Here is a 17,812-nt window from a genome sequence, read left to right as displayed (position 1 = left end):
TCAAGGACGTGATTTGTCTTGACTTAATGCCTTTTAATGCCCTCAAAAACTGAGGGGAAAAATAAGTTTGTTCAAAGTAATTTTTAATTTTTATTTTTAATCCCCTCAATTTAGAGTCCAAGGGCTGAAGGACTTATAGTGATGACCTCTTACATATGACTTTTAAATTGCACTTGCCTCTGTAAGTGTTTCTTTAGTGGGGAAAAATGTCACTCTTTTCTTTTTTTACTGTTGCATGAGAAGATAACACTTTTACCTGCATAGAGGCATTTCTTCCATAGAGCCTGTGTGTTCATACTGATTGAAAATTTCAAACTGCATAACACACTAGAAAAAGGCTGAATTAAGGGCCAAAGTTTAATAAATCCATACTGATAACTAAAGGCTACAAAGCTTATTTTAAAAACATTTAGAAATCAGACTGTTGAGAAAATGGCTGGCTCATGGCCCTAGTCCTCCTGCAGCTCCGCTGTTGCTGCCTAGCCTTTGTTTTGTGAGAAAACCAGGAATAGTGATCTCATGCGTAAACAACAGGAATACTAAACCAATAGAACTAGCTTATCATGCAAATATTAAGGCATCTAGAAAGTCAGTTAAAATATATTGTCGGAGACAGAACATCTATTTCCCAGCGGACTTCATATAACAAAGGCTACTTAGGAGGAGCTGCATTCTACCCATCAGTGAAATATCATCGACCCTTTGTATATCATTTGAGTTTCAACCGTAAGGGAATTAGTGATTGTAAGAGCTGCAATTGCTGGTCTATTTTTGTTCTTCTTTCTTCAGGTTCTTTTCTCATACTGTCTTCTTTTCTTTTCTTTTTTTTTTCTTTTCTTTTTTTTAATTTTGCTTTTAATTTTGTTTCCATCAGTTGCTCGTTTCTGCTTGAAGGAAAGGCTCTCCAATTATGTTCAAACCATAATTTGGGACATTTGTCGGCAGGATCGGTGTCCTATTTGATACTTGGAAAGGAACCAAGCTAGCCCAGGTACCAGGACTGTTGAAAAGGGGAAAGAGACAAGAAGGGAGAGAAAGAGAGAGAGAAGAAAAACACAAATTAAACTTGTATACAATGAATTTGAATCAAGTTCCAGCTAATATTCATTAATAATAACACTACTTAAAATAAAACTGGAAACAAAATTTGTGAATGTAATTTGGGATTCTAATTCCTAATTTTCTTTGTGGAAGCATAAGTTGTTTGAAAGAAAAATAATTGTGTTGAACTCAGTAGCAAGTTGTATGAGTCCTGTGTTGCACTAAGTGGTCTGTTTGTTTATGAAAACCCCCACAAATGTCAGATGCAAATATATAGAGCAGACACAACTAAACCATATAAGTGACACTATATAGTGCAATGGATGTCATTTAAGAGCTGGTGAAATATACCACAGGGTACAGGTGTTCTTTTTTCAAGACTACAGTATAAAGATTCAGAGGATCAGCATCCGTGAGATTTTCTCCCCTCTTGCAACACAGCAGTTTATCTTGTCACCATCCCAGGATGGGCCTCTAAGATGCACAGATGCCCATAAGAGCACTTTATACATTCAGAAAACCAGCTTTTAAAAAGAAATTCCTGAAGAATGTCAGTCTCAGAAACACCAGCTGACACTTAAGTCATCATTATTACAAAAGAGCTCTGTCATTAAGGAGCTGGAGTCTCAACAGCATTAAAAGGTTCACCAGGTACCAGCCAGTAATACTTGCAAGATGGATACTAAAAGACAGGTCTCAGCTGCTGGTATATTCAGTACCCAGCAGCCTGAACAGCCCTTTTCTTAGATGTGGTTCTGGCAACCCAGAAGTCCAAACCAAACCATCTCAAGCTATATGATTCTGTGACTTCAAAGAAAGTTTTGTCATGTTCATTCAGAAGGAAAACCATCATTAAGTCAGCATCATTGCAAAAGAGCTAATACCAACACTGGCCATACAGCATGCACGCACACCTTTCCTCTGAATTTCACTGTATTGAGCTTTCCCAGTGTTTATCACAAATATAAGTGCTTACTTGGAATTACATTTTGGCATTAGGCTAACAAACATCCTGACAACACATCGGAAGCTCTTCAACATGTGTGCTGTGGAAGCAAAAAGTTTTCTTCCCTCTGTATGTTTTGTCCCATTTCTTCACTGCTTTCTCCCTGGACAAGCAGATGTACTTTTGTGGCATCAGGTATAAAGAGGAAAATAGATCCTCTTTATTTATTTCAAATGTTCATGACATAATTACATTTCATTTGGCAGCCATTTGTGATCATTTCAGTTGCTGAAAAGTGGTTAACTTATTTTGTGAGTTCCAGGGGACATGTTTCTCAGGTCTTTCATATTAAAAAAAAATTACCAACAGCTTCTGTCATTTACTTCTGTTTGAAAATGCTTACCGCTCTAAACCTGCTAATTTACTATTTTAACTCCTAGCAAATAACTTTAGGTACTATGCTTTACATGCACAAAAAGGTGGAAGAAGTTCCTGACTTGCTTGTTTCAATGATGGCCATATTCTCAAAGAAGAAGGACTAATCTTATTTCATTAAGAAAATACAATAAATATTAATATCTTAATGTCTTCAGTATGTGAAGTACAAACACTATTCAATAAGGCTGTTAGGGTTTTTTTTCTTCAGTTGGATATACTCTTGAAGAACACCTAAAACTCTGCAGAGTTTTAACCTTTTCAGAACTCTGTTTTTTAAAAATGCTTTTTTCAAAATGTAATATCAGCTAATATGTTTAATATTTTGTTGTAGTTGTTTTAATTCTATTGACTGCTACAAAAAACATCTGCTATTGGACGAAAATAATACCCCTTTTGAAATTTAAAAATCACAGTTACACCACAAATCTTGAAGCACTCACAAAGACTTAAACCATGTTATGCATGAAAGATTTTTCCAAGATGATATAATGAAAAGAATATGCTCCAAAATATAAAAAAATAAAAAATCAATATCAGAATATCATTTAGGAGGCTTAATTGTTTCAACTTATTCTTTATCTTCCTTCACAATTTGTTTTCACACGCATTTTTTGTTCTGTCCACTTTGTATTTCAGTGATGTTAAGAAGTAAATTCTGAAAAAAACAGACACAAAGCAAATTGCTTCCAAGCATGTGAATTTGTAAAAATGAGAGCTAGTAATAAAAAATAAAGAGCCAAGCAGATTTGTTTGCTTGGGATTTATCTAAATATATGTTTTAAAATGCACAGTTCTTTGCTGTCTTGTTACATGGGATTTACAGTGTTTAATGAACTTCAAAAAAATACAGCACTAACTCAAAGAACATAAATTTTGTTTGAGGTTAACACTCTATTTAAAAAAATTCTGTGGCAAAGGCTAAACACACAGGCTCCAGGTTATCTTTCTGAAGATTTATAATGCACTTCAATGATTGGATAAATACAGTTTTGACTTTTTGATTTGTTTCAAAGTTGCCAGCCTTCTAATGATAACAGTGGGTGAAGGAAGCAAGTCAGTGCTGACTAAAAGCAAAATACTATTTGCAGTGAAATTTTTATCTGCTGCTTCAAATACCAGACAGAGATCTTGATTTCTATGGAAACTGCCCAATAAAAATAAGTTGTAGCAAGTTCATAATATGACTGTTACAGCCGTATGACCTACCAGTTTAATATAGGTGTTTATTTAAACCTTTCAAGCCTCCCACCTTGTATTATGACCATGACAAAAATGCAGACTGCAAGAAACTTGTCAGTACTACTTATGAATCCTGAGGGAATAATACATCACCCATGTTAACGCTGTGTATATCCCACAGGAGTTTCAAAGCCCCTTGTGCTGCTCACACCAGGCCTTTTGCCAGAGGTGGTGGTGCAGGCAGCGGAGCACCTATGGGACAAGGACAGGCACACACTGTCTGCCTGCAGGGCTGGAACAGCCAGCACTTCCAAACCCCTGGAGGCTGCTGAAGTCCTGGTCTAAACGCACACACTGGGCACACTCTGGCTGCACTGGCAGCTGGGAAGAATGGTCCATACCCTCTGTTTGCTGGCATTTCCTAAGCCATTATTTTCAAGGCTTGATGAGTTCTGACTGTAGTTTAGCAAATAAAGTTATCGTGCTACAGGTTATTAACTACAGTCACTCCTGTATTAGTAACTCTAATACTAGAGTTACTGGGATGTAACTTAATCTTGGGCCACCCCAGAGCAGGTAACAGCACCAGAGCCTTACTGCAGACAAAGGAAGAAAACTCAGTGAAAGCCATTGAGGAAAACAGCCCTAGTTACAGCACAGAGCTCTGAGAACAGCTGTGACACAACTGTGAATAACGGAACACACAACACAGGCTCTGCTAAGCTACGTGTGTGTGGCTACCTACCCAATAGTCCCATGACCTCCCTTTACATTCATGGCAAATTTAATTGCACTTTCAGTTACTCTGTGAGCCACTCTCTGCTTTGTAGTTTCCCAACACTCCAGTATGAAACTGCCCAGAAGAGCAGTGACCTCCTGTTAGCCTTCTCCAGCCTACTTGGAAGGGACCTCTCTGAGTTTGGCAGGGCTTACTTAGCTTCTGCCCTGGAGAGCATCCACAGTTTTCCTGCAGAACATCCTAGCAGTAATGACAGTTACTTCTGGCTGCAAAGCTAACTCTGCTTGGGTGTTCAAATGAGCAGGAAATGAGGGAACACTTTTCCTTTCCCCATATCAGCAGCTGCTGTGAGTTCTAGTTAAAATTCAGCACTTGTTTTCACAAAACCAGAGGCGGTACTCTGCCCCTGTGCACTAAGTACCTCAATCAGGGAAGCAAAAAATTATTTCCATTGCCTAGGACAGAGATGAAGTAGTTATCCATGTGAAAGCTAATAGGATGTCCACATGGCTTCTCCTTCAGATAAGAAATCTTTGTATTGGACGAGTGGAATAAAGCAGGTCTACCCCACACTCCAGCTTACTGCTCCTGAGGAAATCTGTTATCCTTTTGCTGACAGAAGTTTTAATAAAAATGCCCTTCCATTGAAACATGAAGTGAGACCTAAAAAAACTGCTCAAGGCTAAGTTTTGAAGAAAATTACTTGAAAAACACCATGAAAGTCTTTTGTGAGATTCAGATCCACCTTTGTTGCAAGATGAAGCCCTACACTTTTGAGTAATTTCACTACTGATAGCAGTTTTCTCTTCACTATAGCTAGACTATTAGATATGTTATACAGTCATCAGTTCCCTCTCTATCCACAGGAAGTATAATGTATTTATCTGTTCAAATGCAATAAAACAGCAAAGGAAAATTCTTCAAGCATTCTACAGGGTTAACATTCTCTATTAAACTTTCCATTACAGTTTCCAGATGTTAATTCAATCAAGATTTCTGCCATGATTTCCTCTTAAAGATAATAATTCCTGTTTCAAGAACCTCTGATTAAAATATTACTGGAATTGACCACAAGTAGTGCTTACATTATATGTATATACAGACCACTTTGGAGGTTATAATAATATCAAAAGCATAATAATGTTAAGCAATTAACAAAATGAAATAAAAAATAAATCTAATCTGACCTGAGTAAATGTGGCTGTCTTTCAAATCCTTATTTTCCACCATTTAATACCTTCTTTCTTTTAGGTTCAGAAGTCTGTAAGAGTATTTTGCCATTCAGAAAGTACATCTAAAGAAGTATTTCCTTCTTGCAGCTTTTCTATCATGTATACAAACTCACTAGCTTACAAAAAAAGTAGAGCAGATCCTCCAAAGTCAGTCATTGGATGGAAAAGGCAGAAATACCTTCAATGTTCAGTGAAGTAACAAATAAAGGCACATCTATCTTTGTAGTAAGTGCTTTCCCACACAAATACAGGGAGTTTTACCATTTAAAATTACTTGGATCATAAGAACTTTGGAAATGCAATTTAGCTACCCTCAGTGCCCTGGCTAAATTTCCACTTCTGCATTTTTGCCAAAAGAATAACCATTCTTCCAACATCTTTTTAATGGGGTACTTCTGTTACCATTCTGAACTGGCATCCACAGGTAAACAGCTGCCAAATTTCACCTCCAAGTTGACCACTAGTTTCAAGAGATGTATTAAGTGTGTCTCAGGTTAGTTTAGGATGACTTTTACAGTTTAGCATGCCACCCATCTAGCAGTTAAGACAGGAAGAGTTAAAGACCTACCTATTTATGCCCACAGGAGGGAAAAGGGAAATCTCCTACAATACTATTTATTCTATTCCCTGCAGACTTCTTTCTATGGCAGTGTAGCACAAAAAGGCACGCAAAGATCAGGAAGAGGCTACAGAGCCCATTATTAACAAAGAATACCCACAACAGTGGGAGGGCCCAGAGAAATGGTGCATGCTCATGCTGTGCTTTGGACCAATCATGTATGAGAGCTTGGTGCAGGAACGGTGCTAACAGAGGGTTTCAAACATGCACTTGCACAGAAAAGACTGTGACCAAGTCAAGCCAAATCATGGAGAACATGTGCTTGATTACCAGAGTCCACTGGGTTGCCTATGAAAAACTGACTCTCAAATTTACATACCTGCACTACCTTTTTTCTTTTCCCAAATATTACTATTTCCATTTCATAACACTAGAATTTTTACCTTATCACTTAAAAAATATAACTACAAATTTATCAAATAGAATGACTAAATAATAATGCAGGCCATCCTAACTGTACCAAACAAAGAAACAAGCAAAAAAAAACCCAAACAAATAATTTATACTGATTCAAAAGAAGCAATTGGAGGTAGAATGATAAAGAAGTATAAAGCTGGAGTACCCAAGGGGTTAAAGATACAGTTTACACTTGGGAATTCTCTATAATATGCTTCTCCTTCCCTAGCAGCTGCCAAAAATCATCTGACAGGAAGCATAAGATTAAGTTTGTCCCACCTAAGTGAACAAAGAGATCTCAGAACAGGCAAGCAGTTCACTGCAGAGCAAGAACGTTTTTAATCCTGCTGGAATCTGTAGTGCTGCTCAGAAATTATTACTAAGTAGTTTTCTTTATTTTAGCATCTTGCTTCTAGATCAACTCGTTAGTTTTGGTCACACTGTAGTTCTTGTAGCTTTTCCCATAAATTTTAACTTAAAGCTCCAAACAAAATCATGTGGAAAATAGACATTATTGATTCCTATGGTCCATTGTTCCCCCATTCTAAGTCCCTGAAGTTCAAGTTCAATCTGGAATTACATCATGTCTGGTTTCTCCTGGTTACCAGACAGCTTGAGACGTGACCACAGCTACAGAAAAAACAAACAGCCTTCTTCACGCTTCGGCTCCCCTATCGATTCAAACATAAACTTTTTTTCTTTCTCTCAAGTATGCTTCAAGTATGGAGCATGGTTAATTTAGAGATTAAGTTCCAAATTAGATTATCTAATGGCATCCTAATGGATTGCTGACCCATTTCCTGTGGGATGGCAGCATGCAAGTCTGGCTTGAATACAACTAATTTCTTAGGAAGTGTTCAGAAGACGTTTGCCTGGATGTGGAGGAAACAATGTTCTGCACATCTTCCTGCATTACAGAGTTGGGCAAAACTATTAGAATTAGTAATTTAAATTGATAAAAACAAGAAATCGTTATATTTTATATCTGTGAATATTTTTACAATCAGGAAACTTGAGCCTTTTTGCTCTTAAATTGTAATGAAATAGTACTTTCCTTCCAAACCATTGCTGGGGAATGACGGAGGGACACAGGTCAGAGTATGAACTACTGCTCAAACAGGTGTCTGTGTTTGCCAAAATGTGCTTCCACAGACATGCTTCTGGCTGTGCAATTTTAGCTATATGCTTTCTCAATACCAAACATGTACAAGATACTGTGCTAAAAAAAAAAAATAATACACCCATTCTCAAATACCCTCCAACTTCTTTCACAAATCAGATTATCCCATTTGATTGCCTTATCAGCACTGTTATCATAAACACATAGTTGTGCTGGGGAGGGGTTGGGGGGGAGTAATGAAGCCTGGAATGCTGAATACCCCTTAGCTACAGCTGAGAAAGAAATTCAGCACTCTGAGAACAGAGCTCCCCTCAGCATTTCCAGGAATGAGCCAGCTGTTGTACTATGCTGATGTGTCAAGATAACAGAATGAAAGCATGAAATTCTAGCCTAGTCCATTTGCCTGGATATGGTAAAGGTAATGGTAAGCAGTTCATGTGGAATGATTGTTAAAGAATTAATATAAATAAAAATACATTTGTCAATAGCTGAGTTGAAATGTAGACTTTGGCAATGAAAAGTTGCTAACAGTCTGTGGAAGACTTGCAAATACTCCACATGGTCTAGGAGAAACCCATCACGCCAGCTTTTATGAGTATTTATACTGGAAATACCATCAATGGTGTAAGGAGTAGATTCAATTTAGGATCAAACTCATGTTATCAGCCTCACACACACACAACACACACACACACCGAGTTTTTGTCACTCTCACTCATTTCTTAAGTGTACTTTTTTCATACACTCTTGCCCTCACGTAGTGACTGAGACTGTATTTTTCTAAATGAGCCTTGCAGATTTTCACAGCTTTCCTTTGCCTTCTGTCTCAATGAAAACAGAGCTGCCGTTACCAAAAAAAATAAGGATTTGGGGTTTTTTAATGGTTTTGAGTATCTTCTTCACATGTACACCAAAAAAATTACCTAAATGATCACAAAAGTACTGGAGAAGTTATTTCTATCGATGTGTTTAAATGGTATTCAAAGTTCAACAGACACAATAAATTACATTTACAAATACATATAAAAAGTCATAAAAAGACAGAATATGTACCATAAATGTTCTAAGTAAGCAATAAAAAAATCAAACCAACCCAAAAAAGAATGGTAGATGGCTTGTGTATGAGGAGAAAAGTAAAAATTACTACTTCTACATACTTCACTAAATAACTGGTGAGGGTTTTTCCATTTTATTTCATTTTTTAAGATTCTCACTGAATGTTTAATATAAGTACTTCCTTTAAAGATACTAGAATGTTTAACTCAGCTATGCAGATATTCATATTTTCTTCTTTTGTGCAAACTTCGGCCTTTGCATACACACCACCACTGTCTTATACCTCAATCTTTAAATGCCAACAGATGCATAATTTTCTATGAAAACAAAACAAAACAAATTTTGAAATCTATGCATTGTACCTACCATGAGGTGTGACAGGTAAATATTAATAAGACAAAGAACACAGAAATGGCAGGTTTTTGTCATTCACTTTCTCCAAACTTCCAAGGTGCGGTTCACCAGCAATGCTTTATGACAGAGCTTTCAACCTGACCCTCTCTGCTACCCGATATCTGTAGAGACAGGGCAGCTAACACTGAGGGACTGACAACTTTTTCACATGCCTGACATCAATAATACTGCTGAAAAATCAGTATACCTGGCCAAAAATTCCTGATGTAAAAGGTGAGATCGAGGACAATCAAAATGGGCTCTGCAGATCTAAGGAAATCCCATAATCAAGCATTTATCAAACCATTTGGAGTTGCAGAAACTCATCTGGACTGGGATATATTTCTTTGCCAACCTGTGACAATTACTTTTGCAATATATTCTTGTTTTTTTAACATTTATTTTAGTGTTAGAAAGGCCCACTGCTCTTTAGCCTGTCTCTTCTTAGCTCCTCATTTCTGTGGGATTTGAAGAATGTCACATTTCAAAACCCAAGAACTAAAAGCCATCTGCTTAGGAAGAATGGTTTGTTTCCTTGCTCTTCAAGGCTGTAATCCAAGAGCAAGTAGCATAGCCTAGGCTTCTAATAAAATGCCCATGGCAGAATTTGTGCCCAAGCTCTTCTGACAGTGCTCATGTACGTTGGTAGGGCCACAGTAGCAGGCAGCATTCTGGGAGTGATCTGCAAAGCAGTGTGGTCTAGAACACCGAATGGATTATGGAGCAGGCTTTTATTTACCACCAAAATTTTCTTGATCATCACACAGAAATGTTTCCCCCACTTCTTTCTTTTCACAATTTATGCCTGAAATGTTATGTGATTGTACTGAAAAACAGAATTCAGCAAACACTAGGACAGTGCTTCAATCAGTACAGCTGTCATTGCTTTAAGGGAGGCTCAAGTGATGACTGATTAAAACTGTGTAAGGATGTTTCTAGATAGGTGGCTGTGATGTAACATTCTAACACCTGTCAATGCCCTGAAAAAGCCACTTTGTAGTGGGAGAATAAATCACCCCCTCTGTGCTATAAAAGCTCAGTTTGGATTTACTACTGGGAGTACATTGAAAACTCTGCCAATTACTGCATGGTGGGGATTTGTCATGAGAATCACAGCCCTTGAGGAGATGAGGTGAATCCACTATCTAATTTTCCACTGTACTATTTAATATATAAGGACAGAAATTACAAGGCCTTACTTTACCAGCACAATTCTTCCATATTTAAGACACTGTTTCAGAAAAAAAAAAAAGAAACACACACACACAAAAAAAACACATACAAAAAAAATCTTCAGGTTTCTAAAGAGCACTGATGTTCAAATTTAGTAATATCCCTTCCAAGTTGATTCTCAAAAGTCCCAAAACTTCTACCAATCCATAGTACTATCAGAAAATGCATTAAACCACATTTTTACATAATATATAAAAATTACACTCACACACATACACTATCCAGAAGTACATATATTTTCATGTACACATACATTAAAAAACCCCTTGAAATTATGTCATAAGTGAGTGGATAATACATCATCTGTAGGCTCTCAACCAACAAGCTTTACATGTACAACACATATTAAGTTTTGAGTGCTGCAGATAATCCTGTAGGTGAAAGAGGAGAAAACTGATGTACCAAAATTATGTTGATTTATTTATATGTCTATTTAGATAAACATATACCTTCTGCTGTTACTATAAGCTACTATATACCAAGAGATATAAAATTCAATAAATTAGTAATTTATCAAAGGTTAAATTACTTTATTGCTTGGTTTATTTAGCAGGGGGAGGGGGGGCCTCGTAGAAAAAGAAACAGTTTTTTGTAAATAATTCCTATTTATTCTGTTATTTACTTGAAAAATGAGATGGTTTATATCTTACCTTCAGGTATATATTAGTGACCTAAAACTACACCAGCTAATTGGTAAGACATGTCTCAGAATAATGTAGTTATTCTTGCCCCAAAAAAATCGTCACCTCAGGCATTTATTATTATACTTATCTATTCCCCTAACAGCACTGTTTTCTTTCTGTTAACCACGAAGGTCCCAAAAATATGAGTGCAAATGACATTTTTAAAACCTAAGATCAGTATTTCCTTCAACTCACAAACCCTTTGCAGATGACAGCATAACGTTATTTCAGGTGTTACATTAAGGGACCTTCTAAAGTCAGTTTACATCAAAGATAATCTGAATGCATTTAGGAGAAATATTACACACATATTTTGATCATAATACTGTCATATATACCTCTGGAGACCCACTAAAACAGATATTGTCGTTCTATGCAACTTTATTTTAGAGGCGGTGTAGGGGGTGGAAATAATTAAAATGTTACCTTTGCCAAGCAATTCCCAATGTATCCTCACTGGCACTGGGGTATAAATGCCTGCCGTTTTGATTCATGGTCCAGTCACAAATTCTCAGCTGTCAATTGAAACCTAGCAGTCAGATATGGATCGAGCATACTACAGTTTTTAGTATTTAAATGAATACATGCAAACTAGTACTGTACATGGCAAAAGTCTTACTTTCCCAAGAAGTAACTTTAAAAATAAGACAAAGAAAAATAACCTATTTTGAGAAATAAATGCCTATAGATTTTTTTAATATAATGCTGCTTTAATATAATCCTCTATTAATAAAGCATTGAAGAGTAACTAGTGTGTAGCAAACAATTAGCCATTATTAGATTACAAACTGAGCTGTAATAAAAGGAAATGTTAATAATCAAGAGTGCGATACTTTAAGAAAGGAAATAATTATGCTGGCTTTTTAAGCAATGCTCTATATAATATGTATTGAGTAAGGCAATATATAATCAATATCTTCTAGCATGCTTTTTGTCAAACATAGAAGACATGCAATTTATAGAAAATTTGCCAAAATTAAACAAACCGTATGTTGTTACCTTGCTATTTAAGAAGAGTAAAGGTGTTTTGTAACTGAAGTTTATTAATCTAGTGTTACTGAAAGTGGTATTAGCAAGAGGTGATAAAATAATCTAATCTTGTTCAGACTCAGAAAAGTAGAATTTAAAATACCTCACTGTATTTTTATATAATGAAGAATGTACTAATTATTAGCTGAAACAAATTCCTCCCTGATCCTCAAATTATCAGTTCTGCCTTCACAGATTGTTCAAGCAGCCCTTGGCAGCTCTGTTTATTTAACAGCTGCCCAATAGTATTAGCAGATTTATTGAAAATATATGATTCTTATTTTTAAGCTTAAGAAAGTGATCTTATCTGGCTTCTGAAGAAAATATATGTTTTATTCTCTGTATAGTCATGTTTATATAAATTGCTGTTCTATTATACATGATTAAACACTCTCAATTGAAGATATTGTTGCTGAGTTTCATTGCATTCGATACATCTAGTTTTCTCTATCCATGCTCACATTTTTGAGATAGCACAGGCTACAGCAAACAAACTATAATAAACTGTTTTCACAGGAGCACAATTTATTGCAGTCTTTTCCTGAAAAATACAAATGCTGAGGACAAGACAATATTGCAAACCTGACCCTGTCTGGCTGTTAGACTAATAAGCTTCCTGCTGTTAAGGTCTGAGAAACGGTAATGTTAGTCTTTGATGTTTTCATAGGGATTGTTTCTTGTTTGTTATCTAAAGAATTCCAAGGGACCTTCTAAAGGCCATTAAAAGCATGACTAAACCACATGAAATTAACCAGAAAAAGAAACATGCAGTTAAAAAGTTTGCTAGAGGTAACAGTGAAAAATATATTAAACATGTTTAAAGCAATGGGTAAGTAAACATTTGATTTAGTCACTATACAAAACAGGACCCTAAGCCTGATTTAATAATGAAAACATAAAATATGTCAGCGCAGTTACTCAATGTACAGTAGACATATTTCTGCTATTATCCTTAAGGATGTCATCATCTTCACTACAAATGCATATTTTAAAGATTCATAACTTAGCTGTAAAAACTCACTTGCAGCTGAAACAAAAGACTGAAAGGTTAAACCCTCCCACTCATTCCTCTCTTTTACTTCTTCACAAAATATAAAATCTATGAATTGGCTTATTAGAACCATTAAAAATATACCAAAATCAAAAACTTAGTGTTACCAAATTATTATATTCACTTAGGTCTAACTCAGAAATTTGGTAAGCACTTAGCTTGCTATATAGAACCTAATTGCATTTGCCATTTGAGGAAAACAGTAAAAGACTGATATACTGCATTTTAGTAAATTAGCTTCTGCACTAAATCACTGTATCCTTCCCACAGTCTGTATGAAAGGCTTCCACACATACAGTTAATGTGTTACATTTATCATTAAGAAAGCACCACAAAGCTTTTGAAATATATTTCACAAATGTTAGAAATGACATGCTTCTTATTATATACAGTCATATTTACCTCAATTCACATACTTCCCAACACTGCAAAGATAGTAATGCAACATGTATATTTTATACCCAAGCTGTTGGCACATGCATGCACATTTATATGAAGGTCCATGCTCCATGAGACACACAGTTAGTACTGTAGTGCTATTCACTGCACCAGCTGTGCCATGCCTCCACTACTGACAACACTGTCGAGAGGTTCAGGTTTGCATGACAACTGATTCTGTGACAAGCCCAGGACTGTATTAGTTGTACTGAAATACACCCTCCCAGCTTTACAAACTGCTACTCCACACTCCTCACTAGGCTCACATAGCTGTCCCATTGTCTTTAAAAATTAACCTGACTGGAATTTTACTTTTTTTTAAATCTCCCTCACATAAAACTTCCTCTCCCAAGTCACTCCTGCTGAAAGATCTCTGCATGTCTAAGATTAACAAATATCACCTCCAAAGTCTTCATCTGCATCCTATCCATGTGTTGAGTGGCTTCTGGGTAAAAATACTGTAGAGTTAAATAGAACTCTGTGAACCTTGGCTCCATTTGATGGAAGAAGTCCATAGCAGCAGTGGGAGGCTGGCCTTGGAAGATGTCCTGACAGACCAGCAGGGAAAGTTTGGATGCACAGACCTGACATGAGTACCAAGCTTTGGAAGGACATAGGGCATTTCATCACAGTATTTCAAGTGCTGTATGTTGTCTGGAGTCATACTGAAAGCTTTCTGGCCAGTTTTTCTCCTCAGAGTAACCTATGTACCTCTAAAATTATGTCACAGTATTAGCTGGAGATGAGAAGGCACAGTCACTCTCACCCACCATAAGCTATCTAAAAGAGTTTCTCTGCAGGATATGTGAAGAAGAGAGGCAGGAAACTACTTGAGAAAACTTACTTTCCTCAGTAGAGGGACATAAGAAATGGTCCTCAGGATATATCTAATAACTGGTGAAAAACACCACTAATTTTCTCAAATGTATGTTATGAATGAAAAATAAATTGCCTGACTTGACATATCACATGGTGAAAAGTCTTTCCTAGAAGGCTGCTGAACAGACTTGACCTTCAGTCCACAGTTCTGTGTTTTCTTAGCAAGGCAAGCCACAGGAACCTCACTACCATAACACTTTCCAAGCTGAAAACATTATCAAGTATTTTCTTATTTATCTCTCATTTAACCACAAAAGAAAGAAGATTAGTCTATTTTATGAAGTGGAAAAGGATTCCCAGCCTTGCAGGAGCTGAGGAATCCTCACAGGTAGCCTAGCCATTTTCCTAGTCCTGGATCCTAGGCTCTGTCCTTATGCCTATGGTACATCCCACCTGTGCACTCGTGAAGCAGCAGAGAGCACAAAGCACACTGCATGCACTTCTCCTGGGAGGCAGTGCAACTCCCTCATTCACCTCAGACACTTTACAGCAAGAGGACACAAGCCTTGAAGTGGACACAGGCCTTGAAGTAGACACAGGCCTGGAGGCAAGCAAAGCAGTAGACCTAATACTTCTGTTCTGTAAAATGCCAGGAAACTGATTTTGTTTTGCACTTTCCAGATCTGTGAGACATACTGATGTGAAGTTCTACCGAAGTGCTAGATTTTACTGTAGCTGTCTTCACAGTTTAAACAGCACCTTGAAAGCACAGCCATCCTGCAGCATTTTAAGTATGCAAATCACACATACATTAAAAACCCACAGCCAACAGCTCCATCTTTAATCCCAGTATGAATAATTTTTAGGGTTTACTATTTAAGCAGATTTTGTAACCTCGCATCTAAAGAAGACTAAGACTAACATTCATTTCAAGTTTCTGTGATAGATAGTGAAAGATTAATTGTATTTTGGAAAGTGTAATAGGAGACTGATGTAGCTTCTGTTAGTAGAGAAAAGCCCATAAAACTTAACATTTGCATATTGTCATTGTTCTGACTGAAACTTCCTTTAAATGTGTTTCCTTTCCAGCAAGTATATGTGAAAGGTGACCTCTTAGCCATTTACATACCTCCCTGGCTACCATGTGACCCAGTTTTACGTCAAACTGTCAATTATGATAAGGGACACAATAAGAACAGGCTAAGTGTTGATAACCTGTTTCCTGACTTTACTGACAAGTTCTCTTAGGAGTCCGCCTGTGCTCTTCTTTCAGCCTGCTGCTGAATATAAAAGTAACATCCACTCAAAACATTTTGTAAACAAATACTCTGTGTACTCTGTGTTCAGTGGACATTTAAGTTCAAAATTTCCATGATTAACAGTATGAAGAGAACTACATTTTGAACTGTGAAGCTTAATAACTAAAGGATACATCTGGTAAGAACTTTCTATTGAAGAGACAGAGAAGGCATTTGTAGAAAATAAAAAGCTATCTATAGTTTTCATTTTGGAGACCTTATTACTATGTACATTGGAAAAGTTTCACTCATAATTGTAAAGTCTGTGCAAAAATCATGAGCACAGAATACCATACCCAGAAACTGCAAGCTTTAGTGAAAGCCATGCCATTGAGTTTACCAGTGCAAAGATTGGAAGAGTTCATTAACTCCTCAGCAGCTGGGCCAGCATTAGTTAACACAGTGGCAGGAAAGTTCTAGAGATTATTGTAAACAACCTTAATAGCTATTCCATTTGTTTATGTTTTCTAATTAAAAATAGAATCATCCATACAAGGCCTAGAGTTGTGCTAAAATTAAATGGTCAAGAAAAAAAGCTTACAGTTATTTCATTCGTTCCAAGAGAAACCTTATTTTTATGTGATTCCATTCACCTGCATTTACAGTAAATACAAGTGTCTATGTATCCATCCGTCCGTCCATCCATCCATCCATCCATCCATCCATCCATCCATCCATCCATCCATCCATCCATCCATCTTTTTAAACTGTTGACACAGGCAAAGCATATGACTAGTATTTGTAATAACTCCTAGCATTATTGTAAAAAACAACCTGACACTGCCATTTGAATTCCATAATAAATCTATGAATCTGGAGGAGTGTGACACAGGGAGGCTAAAGAAATATCATCACATAACCATTAAGATACTAGTCATTAAGACTTTGTTACTGAGCAAATGATCTTGCCATTAAAGTTACATAGACAAATGCAGACAAGACTAGAATCTGGCGAGAAATTATGGCTACTTATAAAAGATTGAATTTGACTGACTTTCTCAGTTTGTTGGTTTGTTGCTTTTTCCTCTAGTCTAGGCTTAGAAACCACAAATCTTCAATAAATGCAAATTAAGGGTAGGAGGGGGATGAAGGTGCACCTATATAATTGCAAAGATTATCCAACCATTCTTTTGTTTAATTTAGTTAGGATGTTTCTCAGCACACATAAAGACCACGAAAGCAGTAGATTTGGCTTTAGAAAATACTTCCACCAATTACCAATAATAACATTAGGAAAAACTCTCTCATTCAGGTAGTAGCTCTTAATCGCATTCCTTGCATTCTCCCATGGTATTCTTCCTGCAGTTACATTATCAACACTTATCAACTCTAAGAAGCTGATGCTGAATCAAAAAAAATGGAAAACTAGTGGTCACTAATAATTTCTAATAGACAGAGGAGGTCTGATATTAATTTTTTACAAGATAATGCCAAGATACATATAACTCTTCAAATGCCACTGAAGCAAGAAGTATTTTTTGTAACTTTTCATGCCACGGCATAGAAATACCTGGCATTTCAAGTAAAGTAATGGGAAGATTGACCAGCTAGTGTATCAGAAACTGGACTGCAGAGTTATAATTACCCATGAGAATCTGGTCGTTTTAACTATCAATGTTACAGGCTAAGTAATACATATAACACCATAATTTCAAAGTAACCAGATAAGTAAAAGCCAACAAATTCTCCCACTGGCCCTAATATGCATTGTCTTCCAGAGTTTTAGTCAGTGCTTCCCATGTAAATGTGAGTATTCAGGATGCGCTGTGCTTTACACCGTTTACTGGAATTTCTAGCAAGCTATCACTTTGTCAGGACTCCATGGAAGTGTGTGTTGCAAAACACGTGTGTAACTTAAATTTATTGTGGTCACTGTAACTTAAATGGGCTACATAATGGTTCTTTTTAATAGCAACAAAAAGTACTCAAGTATAGGTGCCGATATTTCTCATAGCCAGAGAAAATAAATCTTCATAAAGACTCCTCCAATGAAGTAAAAAAGGTACCAGTGACAATATTTATTCTTGAGGGGGGTCACTGTGCATAAGGTTATGGGGAATGTTTAAAAGACCTCTCTGGAACTAAAAACACTGGATTTCTAA

General features: G+C 36.6%; 1 protein-coding gene across 8 annotated transcripts in view; it reads right to left on the bottom strand.

Annotated features, from left to right (window-relative positions):
- Positions 1 to 616: 616 nt before the first annotated feature.
- NFIB (nuclear factor I B) overlaps positions 617 to 17,812 on the bottom strand; it is a 259,017-nt gene continuing 241,821 nt past the window's right edge. For 7 of the 8 annotated variants that reach the window (XM_062514005.1, XM_062514006.1, XM_062514010.1 and 4 more), the window contains 2 exons: positions 11,502 to 11,590; positions 617 to 1,000 (listed from right to left, as the gene is read on the bottom strand). In XM_062514005.1, the coding sequence (XP_062369989.1) occupies positions 871 to 1,000; positions 11,502 to 11,590 (219 nt within the window). In that variant the 3' untranslated portion in view covers positions 617 to 870. The remainder of the gene's footprint in view (positions 1,001 to 11,501; positions 11,591 to 17,812) is intronic. The other variant, XM_062514013.1, reaches the window with a different exon arrangement.

This window comes from Cinclus cinclus, chromosome Z (genome assembly GCF_963662255.1).
Source record: "Cinclus cinclus chromosome Z, bCinCin1.1, whole genome shotgun sequence".
Taxonomy (NCBI): domain Eukaryota; kingdom Metazoa; phylum Chordata; class Aves; order Passeriformes; family Cinclidae; genus Cinclus; species Cinclus cinclus.
Note: the sequence above shows the minus strand (reverse complement) of the source record. Positions and strands in the feature narration are given on the sequence as shown.